Raw genomic sequence first — 11,685 nt, forward strand, 5'->3', positions numbered from 1 at the left:
CGCATCTCTGCGTCGGACCCACCCATACAGACCTGGCCAGATTCTGCTTGGGTGCGCAGAGGCAAAAGACATTTCTTTCCCTATCTCCGGCCTTGGAGAGCCTTGCACAGCGCATCCTCCCTATGTCCTAGAGATAAGCATAGAATGCACAAAAACAGGCTCAAGGCACAAAATAACCTCACGGGGTATGTCTTGCACCAGCTCGTACTGGTTTACGTGAAAAACATGTTTGTTACTGCTGAAGTGTAACTACAGGTCAGAGCAGCACAAAATGGAAATGCAATACAACAAAATGGAAGACCAGAGCATCACACGGAATCGAGGTCAATATGCAGTTTAGCATGTGTAACGTGTAAAATGGCAAATGCAATACATTCCACCCCTTGACCCTCGATTCACCCATCATATCCCATTGGTCTAAATACTATGGATCTGGGACGAAGAAGGGAGAGAAGATTAGGAATACATTGAATACAACAGCATAATGAAATAGAAACACCAATAATCACTACGATAACTCCCAGGATATAACGAAGCTGTCCAAAATTAGGTAGCCACCCAAACAACCAATCCCACCATCCTTGATCAACATTTTGGGTAAGCCCTTTCACTAAATCTTTTAAAGCATTAATATGTGCATGGATAGACAGCTTTTCTCGTTCCTTGAACATCTAATAGCAAATCAGCTAGAGCGGCAGAAGTATGATTGAGATTCTTCGCAATTAAACAGGCAAGTTTAGCAATAGTTCTTGCATTATAAACGGACAGTCCTGGCACTCCTACAATGGAAATAGCCAAACTAGTATACTCTGTCCTAGAAAGCAAGTCAATGTTAGAATCACAATCCTCAGGTAATTGAACAGCAGCTCTCGGGGAGCGAATATGTGTGATAGACTGCATAGGAAAAAGCATAAGACTTAATCGTGATAAGGCACATGGTCCTCCAGTTATATTAGCTGGTATGTAAGTGTATGAAATATTGCCACACGAAAAAAGCCATCCCTTAGATAATTTCAAATGGTTAACATGGCTAGCGGCTAATACTGTATGATTACAGACCATATGATTGGTAACATTACTGCAAAAGCTATCATGTCGTGACTGACATAATGTTTGTTGATCAGTGCTCAATTGTGTGCTTTTCTCTAGTTTCAATTGGCCACACTTGCCAATTTTGGCAGGGTCACAAGTTAGTTGATAGCAAACGTCTCCAGTAGTGATGTTGTAGGTAACAATACTTGTCATGTTCCTCCAGAGATTATCTGTAACCTCCGGGCAAAAACGACAGTACTCATAAAGACTCAGATGTGTTTGAACATCAGTTTCCTCCACTACCCCTTCAAAGTTAGTTTGGTTGAAGATGTGGAGAAGCACACGTGCAGGGGTAGGTACGGCAACAAGACAAGTGGATATCATATCAGCTGTACTCTGAAGATTTCTCATACAGAAGTGGGAGGTGTTCAGCACATTCTCGGCCAAGTAGGTCCAGATGTTATCTGGTTGCTGCAACAATGCTGTCATCCGACTCGGGCGGTTGATCCCCTTCGGCATCCCCGGGCCCTCCCGGACCCCTCCGGACACGCCCAAACACAGACCACACAGCGCAAGCATCGCAGCGGCAAGCCATACTGTGATCTAGAAACAGAAAACAAACTGGTATAATCACTCTCGTAAATAAAAATTTTCAGCAGGTACATTTTCCCACTTTTCCTGTCCGGGTCTCATGATGACAAGGATATTATCCTTTCCTTTAGCGATTAATTATGCAGGTTCTGGAGGTTTGTTTGGGGACTCTACCCATACTTTCACCCCTGGGTTCTTGTCAGTAGATCCGAACCCGCCCTTTCCTCGCACAGTTAGAAGGGCTGGGGCTGTCCTCTTCATGACATTTCCTCCATAAACCGGCATGATCACCATTTGGGCAACTCGGTCACCGGGTTGCACAGATCATTGTCTCCACTGTTCAATAGCATAACTTTAATCTCCCCCTGGTAATCGGCATCGACCACCCCTCCCAAAACCTGGATGCCTTTAAGGGCAAGCCCAGATCGAGGAGCGATCAGTCCGAAATGCTCTGGGGGAATTTGACCTCTAACTCCTGTCTCAATCAAGGTAATGTCTCGTGGTTGCAGTCGATAGAATTTCAGGGCATGTAAATCAAGACCAGCAGCTTCTGGTGTGGCACGATATGGAGCTAAAGCTCCGGGAGCTGTCTCCCAGTACAAAATAGTTTTTGTGGCCACATGGGGCTTGATCTGCAAAGCTGGGGTCAACATGCACATCAAAGGAGTTTCTGCATTAGCAAGGGGTTGGTTGTTCAAAATTTGCAATGCATCAGACAAGTGATCCCTCCCCCCCTTCAATGACCCATCAGACAACTTTTTCAACTGCTCTTTCAACAAGCCATTCATTCTCTCAATCAAACCCGCTGCCTGTGGGTAGTAGGGTATGTGATAGATCCACTCAATGTTATGCTGCACACAAAAATCTTGCACCATCTTTCCTTTAAAGTGTGACCCATTGTCACTCTGGACCTGCAAAGGAATTCCGTAATGCAAAATCAACAAATTCAAAGTTTTCAGAGTGTTAGACTGGGTTGCTCTCTTACATGGAAAGGCGATGAGATAGCCAGAATAGGTATCCACCACCGTGCATACGTACTGACATCCTCGACTCATTGGCATTGGCCCGATGAAATCAATTTGACATATTTGCCCTGGCAACTTCCCTCTGCCTAGCTGGCCTCTCACTACCTGTGGAACTGGTCTGTGTTGGGTATGCTGACAAAAGGGACAGTGAATGATCGCAGTTTTAAACAAATCTAGGGGGATATGCATCCCTCTACTTTCTGCCCACCTGCTAGTGGCTCGCTCGCCCAAATGTCCGCTTTTCTGATGCGCCCATTTAGCCATGCCCACCAAGTCAGAATCTTGCGTCGCCACCTCAGCTTCACGAATCTTCGCTTCTTGGTCTGCAAAGGAATTGCACCAACGCTTTAGTGAGTCAGTCGGGCAATGAGCATCAACATGATAAACTGTGACTGTACTCTGGGACAACAATTCCCAAATCTCCTGCCACAACTCCTTTCCCCAAACCTCCCTATTGTGAATCATCCAACTATGAGCATGCCATGTGGGAAGCCAAGTGGCTAACCCATTGGCCGTAGACCATGAATCAGTATAAATGTGACATGTACCAGGGAGCTCTTGCTTTAAAACCTGGTAAACTGCGTACAATTCTGCAAACTGACTACTTCTTCCCTCTCCAGTAGTCGACAGCAACTTTTTGGTCACAGGATTGTATGACACCGCTTTCCAATGTCTCTTGGTCCCCACATATCTGGCTGAGCCATCTGTAAACCACACATGCTTTTTGTCCTCCGCGGACAACTCTGAGAAGGGCCCGCCCCATTTCACTGGGGACTCTCGCACTTTGGGTACATCCTGCAACATTTCTGCATCTGCTACTGGAGTTTGCGCCACTTGCTCATGCAGCACTGCGGTACCTTTAGGACCCACTCGTGCCCTGTCTTGTATGTACCATTTCCACTTTATGACGCTAGCCTCCTGTGCATGCCCAATCCTGTGTGTCTTGGGTGAGCTTATCACCCATTGCATGATAGGAATTTCAGGTCTCAAAAACACATTCTGTCCCAGGGTCAATTGCTCGCTATCCACCAGAGCCCAATAATATGCCAACAACTGCTTTTCGAAAGGAGTGTACCGCTCTCCAGCATCAGGTAGTTTCTTTGTCCAAAACCCTAGGGGCACCTTCTGTCTCCCCTGTTTTTGCCACAGGCTCCAGGTCGCATACTGATCCTGGACTGTTACATTCAAATCAATGCTTCCCTCTCGTATGGGCCATAGATCCAGGGCACGCTGTATAGCCTCCTTCGCTGACTCAAATGCCTGTTGCTGGGCCTCCCCCCACTCAAACTCATGCTTCTTCCGTGTAACCTTGTACAGAGGGGCCAAGATCTGACTCAAATGGGGAATGTGCTGTCTCCAAAAACCAAACAATCTAATGAAGCGCTGCGCCTCCTTCCTGTTTCGCGGCACTGCAAACTCCTTGATCTTTTGCCTTACTTGTGGCAGCACCTCTCTATGTCCCTGATGCCACTGAGTACCCAAAAACTTCACACTTTGGGAGGGTCCCTGCACCTTCTCTGGGTTAATCATCCACCCTTTGCTCTGCAAATGCTCTACAATTCTGTCTAGATGAGCCTGCACCTGTTCTTGGGACTCTCCTTGAATCAACACGTCATCAATATAATGACAAAGCTGTACTCCAGGAATAACTGACACCTCATCCAAATGCTCTGCCACCAACCTGTGACAGATTGTAGGGCTATGTAAGTACCCTTAGGGCAAAGATTGAAATGTGAATTGTGTACCAGACCACGAGAAGGAGAATTGCTCCTGGGACTCGGGGGCAATTGGAATCGTGAAAAAAGCATTGGCAATATCAAGTGCAGCATACCATGTCCCATTATGTTTCTGAATTTTCTCAATCAAAGTGATGGTGTCAGGGACCGCGGCCGTCAATGGGGGCGTATGCTTATTCAGCTCGCGGTAATCAACAGTCATACGCCAGCTTCCGTCCGGTTTGCGCATGGGCCACACAGGGTTATTCCACGCCGTGGTAACCGGTCTCACCACCCCCGCCTCCACCAAGTCCTGTATGGTTGCGGTAATCTCATCATGTCCCCCTGTGATCCGGTACTGCTTCATGTGAACCACTTTCGTTGCTTGGGGCACCTTCACTGGGGGAATCTTCAAGCGCCCCACCCTCACAGCAGCCACAGAGAGGTACTGCTTTGACTCAAACTGATGGCATCCGTCATCTAAATATAGGGTCATACCTTTCAAAATGTCAATACCAATAATGTACTCTGGAATGGGCACGATGAAGACAGTGTTTGCTCTCTTGGGAAGTCTGCCTATTTTCATCTGAATTACCGTTTGCACTGCTGGTGTCTCCTGTCCACCCAAACCCGTGATAGTGAAATACTGTCCTTTAAATTTTCGTGGATTGCCATGTATCAATGTGGCCTCCGCTCCAGTGTCTACTAAAGCTCGCACCTCCTGAACGTTTCTATTTTTCCAATAGATCTCAACCCTCACATGTGGTCTATTATCTTTGCGAGCCCATCCCTGCACCGGAGCTTGGCCCATTTCCTAATCTAACTTTCGCCTGCGCAGCTCTGCATCTGCCCGGCGCAGGTCCCGGCGCAGATCTGAATACAATGTCGGGTAATCCTTAGAGAACAACTCCTCTTCCCGGTCCCCATCTGAATCTGTGCAATCTCGGTCCCAGCCATTCTCTTTTGTCACCCTCACATGAGATTCCCTCTCTCTCTCCACACCTGCCTTGTCATGCTTCTCCTCAAGCTCTGCTTCCCTGCGACTTACTTTCTTGTTATCTTTTCTATTCACATGCCTACTCCCCTCCTTTTTATCCAGTCCTCACTTATGGTACATTTCCCACATGCTTTTGGTCTCGATACCATCAATTTCACTCCTCGACACCCCATCCTTTAACAGCGCCAAAAACATATCACGTCTGGTTACTCAGTTGTTATCAGTGCGGGACTCTGAGCGCGAAGCCCTGTCTGGCTTGTTCCATTCCCCAAGCTCTCCCAGCTCACGGACTGCCTCGACTACTTCTCCTATGGTATTACCACTTTGATTGATTAACAGAGTCATTATCACCGCTTTGTATGCGGGGGGGTGCCAAACGAATGATTTTGTTCCGCACGGACACAGTCATTCTCTGACCCATCAAATCATGCGCCTCACCTATAAGGATTGCCAACTTCATTCCCTCCTCCTTAATTCTCTGCGAGGCATCTCGTAGGGTAAACCATGGTTTCTCATTTGCAGGCCAATCTGAATCTGTGGGGTACTTATGACTACATCCCTGTGCGGCTAGCTGCAACAGGGTAATTTGGTCATCACTATTGTAATTCCAAAAATGTCCCTGCACAGTGGGATCAGTACTGAGAGTGCAAAATTTGGCAGCATCTCCACTGTCCAACATTACTCCAGAAGCGCCGTGATCATAGAGGCACACCATCCAAGTTAATAGTGCCTCACCAGGCTTCTGTCTAAATCTCTCTAAAACATCACTGATCTCCTGTTGAGTAAAATCCTCCAGACTATTTAACATAATTCCCTTCGGGTTATGTGGACCGGATTGAAGTTTCCGTCTTAGAATGGGCTGCACTTCCACTCTCTTATTATTATTTACCTCCTCCTCCCTTTCTCTCTGCAAAGGCTGCTCTCCTTCTGAGGAGAATTCTGATGATTCCCAGATGTTAGAGTCCCAGGTGGATGGATCAAAATCTAAGCCTGCTTTGGCAATCGCTAAATGGACTTTTCGCTTACTCACTCTACCCCTCCTTTTCTTGTATCTGTATTCCGCGACACAGACTGCAGCCCGTTCTGCTATAGTCTGATATGTTTCTAACTTGTCTTGTAATAGCTTATTTAGACAGGAAAGCATCGTAGACATATTCTTAGCTTCAACGAGTTGTTTTTCTAAGCTTAACTGTTCCTGCTGCAGAGATAAGCATTTGTCAAAAACTTGACGGTAGGCATGCAACAGAGCCCAACCTCGGCGGCTCACTGTATATCATTCTTTACCTTTTTCTATAGGAACTTTCCGTAAACAATTTAAAACATCTTCTGGCGTTGCTTCGCCCAAACAGTCAAACCAGCTCTCACTTAATCCTGTGCTTTTAGAATACTCACGCGCCAGCGCGGAGTACGACGTCGCCTCCCATCCAGGAATTTGCATGGGGGCAAAAGGAATTTCACTTGGTGCCAAGGAACCAAAACCACCTTTCGTCTTTTTAAACATGTTCCTCCCCACGTATTTTACGAATCCTGCCACCGACTACGCCAAAATGTATTGCCTTGCCCACTTGCGTAATCTAAACTTACGCACACCACTTACTTACACAGAAACTCCGACACTCCTCTGGAGGTAAAATGAGCTTTATTAGTATCGTAGACAAAGGCAATAAGTCACTGAAGCTAGTAAGTTCTTAGGCACCAAGTGAAATAATGAATACACCACACCATATATATACACAAATATGAGATCTGGAATATAGATATATAAACAGTTAATGTACAAAGCACCTAACCAGATGCGTCTGCACCGGAGTCTTCAACATCCCTGGCCAAGCACCGAAAACACCAAGTCGGGAACCCTGTAGAGACTGGGGCACAGGAAGTAATCTCTCCGGGCACCAAAGTCGTCCCACGAGTGCGTCCACTCCAAGACTGAGTTCCTGAGCTCCACCTCATGGACACAGCTTTTTATAGTTAAATCAACACGTTCGAGAACCCTCTAGCAGGCGTTCTCGCCCATCCATCCATCATATGTGCTGGCCGCATCTCTGCGTCAGACCCACCCATACAGACCTGGCCAGATTCTGCTTGGGTGCGCCGAGGCAAAAGACATTCCTTTCCCTATCTCCGGCCTTGGAGAGACTTGCACAGCGCATCCTCCCTATGTCCTAGAGATAAGCATAGAATGCACAAAAACAGGCTCAAGGCACAAAACAACCTCACGAGGTATGTCTTGCACCAGCTCGTACTGGTTTACGTGAAAAACATGTTTGTTACTGCTGAAGTGTAACTACAGGTCAGAGCAGCACAAAATGGAAATGCAATACAACAAAATGGAAGATCAGAGCGTCACATGGAATCGAGGTCAATATGCAGTTTAGCATGTGTAACGTGTAAAATGGCAAATGCAATACAGTAACTCATGTTGGTATTTCAGTATAGAGCCGTTTCCTCATCCTTTCCCTGCACATAGACGCAAGATCATATGTTTGCAGCTGCCATGGACCAACGTTTTTAAAATATTTCTCTGTGCATATCATTTTCATTCTAAATCCATCTTTGTACTGGGCCCATATGGAAAAATGTCTGTGGTTGTGAGGTGTGAGTCTCAGATTCACACAGTATATTTTTTGTGAATCTCTTTAATATTCATGGGAGCATTTATACACACAACAACTGTTCCCCAGCTGCTGTTCTCTTATGTCTTGTAACTGCTTCACCTTCCTCAAGAGTTTCCAGATGGCTCCCGTCTGTCCAAGGCTGCTTTAGTGTGCAGAGTGCTAAATGCGGTTGTTTTTTTGACAAATAGACCTGTGAGCTGTCCGCGCACCCTTGGCACACCTTTTTTTCCGTTGTCGTTCGCCTTAAAAAGCACTCTTTTTCCGTTATTGGAGATGGTTTGCTTTTTCTTACTTCCATATTTGCCTCTCTTCACTAGTCTTCATCAGTTTCATAAAAGTGCCTCATATTAGCATGCAAACATTAATCATATGTTATTCTTTGTATGGTAACATACATAATGCAGTAGGGCCATTAACTCCTTCAGTGCCCATGACGAGATGGTCTCGTCATGGAGCGCGGTTGCGCTGTGCCCATGACGAGACTATCTCGTCATGAACCCCGCCCGCTAATGAAAGGGCCGGCACAGGGCGGGGAAAGGGCGGGGCACTGAAGGGGTTAATGCCCTCTGCCATATTTTCGATGCCCACGCCAATATCACATCACACTTGTATGCGGGTAATGCATTAAGTTAGTTTCAGTGATATTTGTTTTATAAAATACTCACTATAGTGTCTGCGAGTAGAACACTTTTATTTCTGCGTCTTGAACAGATTTCTTCAGGTGCCCCCGTCGAGCTAAGTCAGATCTTCTAAAATACCCATTTCATAAATATTTGCTGTGATTAATTCTTGCAATATTTGTGCTTACTCCTGTTTTCTAGTCGTGGTCTAGAAGCAGGGTACTACTGTCTTACTAGTGGAACGCAGAGGAAGATAAGAACAGTGGAATAGTAAAATAAAAACATTCATAGGATTTTTTTTGCGAAGTGGGTTATTTATTATTTAGTGAGTATTCACTGAGAGGCCAAAGACTTGTATCATCACTGAAAGTAACCGATTTCAGTTCATGAACAGATTCTAGCTTTTCACTCATCTGCACGATGTGCCTACCATTACAAAAGCATGGCTAATAGATCTGATGAGCACTTAGGGCCACATGTAGGTAGGGTTTTTTCCAGTCGCAGAATCATCGGGCCATTTGAGACTGGAAAAATGCATTTTCGTATGTACCAAACCCATTTTGCGATCTGGTAACCTATAACCAAATTAAAAAATTGGTTCGCGAGTCAGTATTCGGAAGGGGAGTGTTAAGGGCATCTCTTCAAGAAAGAAGCTCGCAAGGGTATTGTTGGAAACGGAGGACTCTTGGTGGAAATGTCTTGCACCTTTGTCCAAGTAAGGACCCTTCGTCCTAGTGAGGGTAAGGGGGATACACTTCTAAAATAAGCCCTGATCACCCCCTAGGTAGCTTGGCATGAGCAGACAAGCTTATCTCAGAGGCAGCGTGTAAAGCATTTGTGTACACATACAGTAATACAGTGAAAACACTACAAATGGACACAATCTTTATCTAAAACAAAGAAGACCAAAATGACAAAAAACACAATACAGTAATCAAAATATGACTTTTGAAAGGCAGAAACAGTTCTGTCCTTAGCAAACTATAGTTGCGACAGTTTCAACACAAAGTACCTTGGGTCCCAAACAAAAACAGCTGTAGGAAAGGGGATGTGTTGGTTCCTTATGCCCAGGGAAAGTGATGCGTCAGTTCCGTACTTCAGGGAAGGTGATGCGTCAGTTTCTTACTGCCATACAGGGGAGGTGATACATCGCTTCCTTACTGTAGGGGAGGTGATGTGTCAGTTTCTTACCATGCCGGGAGGTGATGCGTCGGTTTCTTACTGTGGCCCCGGTGTTCTTGTAGACTGTGCGCTCCGGTGTGATGTATGAAGATCGAGGATGTGTCGGTTCTCAATTGCAGCAGCTCTGAGTTGGTTCTCAGACTTCGTAGATCGGTGCACTTGATGTGGCATGCGGAGATTTCTTGAGCCGCGGGCAGGCGCTGTGTCGGTTTTGTCAGTGACGCGTCAGAAACAGGTACGGATGCATCACGCTTCTTGTGCTTCCAGCGCCCAACAGCTGGAACAACCTCTAGAGGCCCAACACAGTCACAGGCACCTCTTGGCAGGTCAGAACTCCCAGCATGGAAGTTCATGGGTGCTGGTGGTGAAGTCTTTGTATCCCTGAGACTTCAAAAAAGGAAGCAAGCTCTACATCAAGCCCTTGAAGATCTCCCTCAAGCAGGAAACACAGCACACAGCACCCAGCTAAGTCTTTATCCTCTCCTTGGTAGAGAACAGCTACTTCAGGCCAACCCCAAACAGCACACAGCAAAGGAGCAGTAGTTCTCCTTCAGTTTCTCCAGCGTTTCTTCTTGGCAAAGGTTCCTCTTGAATTCCAAGTGTAATCTAAAGGTCTGAGTGTCTTGGCCTCACTTTTTTTTATAGCACATATACCTTTGTTCTCTGGTTGCAGAGAAGCTCTTTGCCCAGCCAAAAACAGTTCTATCCTTTCTGGTGCAGCTTCCTGGCAGGAGGTGGAGACAGCATTGTTCAAGGCAGACCAGGCCCATTCAGGTGTGAAAGAAATCTCCTCCCCCTACTCTGAATGCTGCCCAGGCCTATTCAGCCTAGACCTGACACACCCTGGAAAGCTAGACAGTCAATACACAAACCTAGCAGTGGCACACAGGATGGCTAAGCAAGAAAATACCACATACTAAAAGTGTTTTTTTCAAACACAGCAGGTAAAAAGCGTCCTCACTAAAAGATGCATCTTTATATTCTGAGTTCACGCATACTAAACTTTACCTTTCCATCTTGTCCCAATGAGAAGTTATATTCCCACAAAACTCACACTTGGGCTGTGATGCCATCCTACAAAACGTTGAAACCCCAACCGTACTTGTCAGAACATTTCTCAAATCACAAAAGGCGAAACTTGACCCTACTAAGGCTGGGATCATTCCCCTCTAAAGATCTCACTCCAAAATGGAAACGGACGTGGACGACAAAGGAATACCGCCTCTGCGGTCATGGACATGAGTCACTACTACATTTCCTATGTATTTGCCCTGCACTACAAGACACTCAGAAAACCCTCTTTCGGGAAACACTGAGGAGAGAACAAATAAGGACCTGTAGAGCAGCAGTTATAAAATGTCTCGGAGGCTCGTCAGTTCAACTGTCCTGCAAGGCAATAAAACTCTGGAACTTAGCGGCAAAAGAATTAGACAAGAACAAGTGCTGAACAGAACTTTATAACACAGAATCGCTTTGCTTTTCCTATTTATTTAAAATGTTGCTGCTTATACTCTCCAAGCACTTGCAGTCCAGTATATCCTGGAGAAGCAAGCAAGCCCCTGTATAGTTTTAAATGTATCCAGAAGCCTGCTGCCCCTTCACACAAATGAACCCCTACGTTTTTTTTTCTTATGCAATTTTAACTCGAACAATCCCTTTGATGCCTTGTGTACCCTGGTGGTTTGTTCCACCCATTTATGACTTTAAAGAAATCAAATAAAAGTATTTTCTATACTGTATATTTATAAGATGTTATAAATGAACACCCATTCTATCCAATGGAACAGATAGCCTTCCAATAGAAAAAAACAAAATTGGCAGTATTTCACCGTCAGGATTTGCCACACACATCAGGACATGTCCTACCTTTCACATACACTGCACCCTGCCCATAGGAGTACCTCA

The 11,685-nt window shown here is 45.7% G+C and overlaps 1 protein-coding gene across 1 annotated transcript; it reads right to left on the reverse strand.

Moving 5' to 3' along the window:
- Positions 1–627: 627 nt before the first annotated feature.
- Positions 628–1,636, reverse strand: LOC146822685 (uncharacterized). Its single transcript, XM_085606266.1, has one exon. It carries the CDS (start codon positions 1,609–1,611, stop codon positions 628–630), a length of 984 nt encoding a protein of 327 aa, XP_085462392.1. The 5' UTR covers positions 1,612–1,636.
- Between the last annotated feature and the right edge of the window lie 10,049 nt (positions 1,637–11,685).

The sequence above is a fragment of the Triturus cristatus genome, chromosome 5_2 (assembly GCF_964204655.1).
Source record: "Triturus cristatus chromosome 5_2, aTriCri1.1, whole genome shotgun sequence".
Lineage (NCBI taxonomy): Eukaryota > Metazoa > Chordata > Amphibia > Caudata > Salamandridae > Triturus > Triturus cristatus.

Excerpts from the sequence above, each read along its gene's own strand:
- LOC146822685 (XM_085606266.1), bottom strand. The coding sequence starts at position 1,611 with ATGCTTGCGCTGTGTGGTCTGTGTTTGGGCGTGTCCGGAGGGGTCCGG.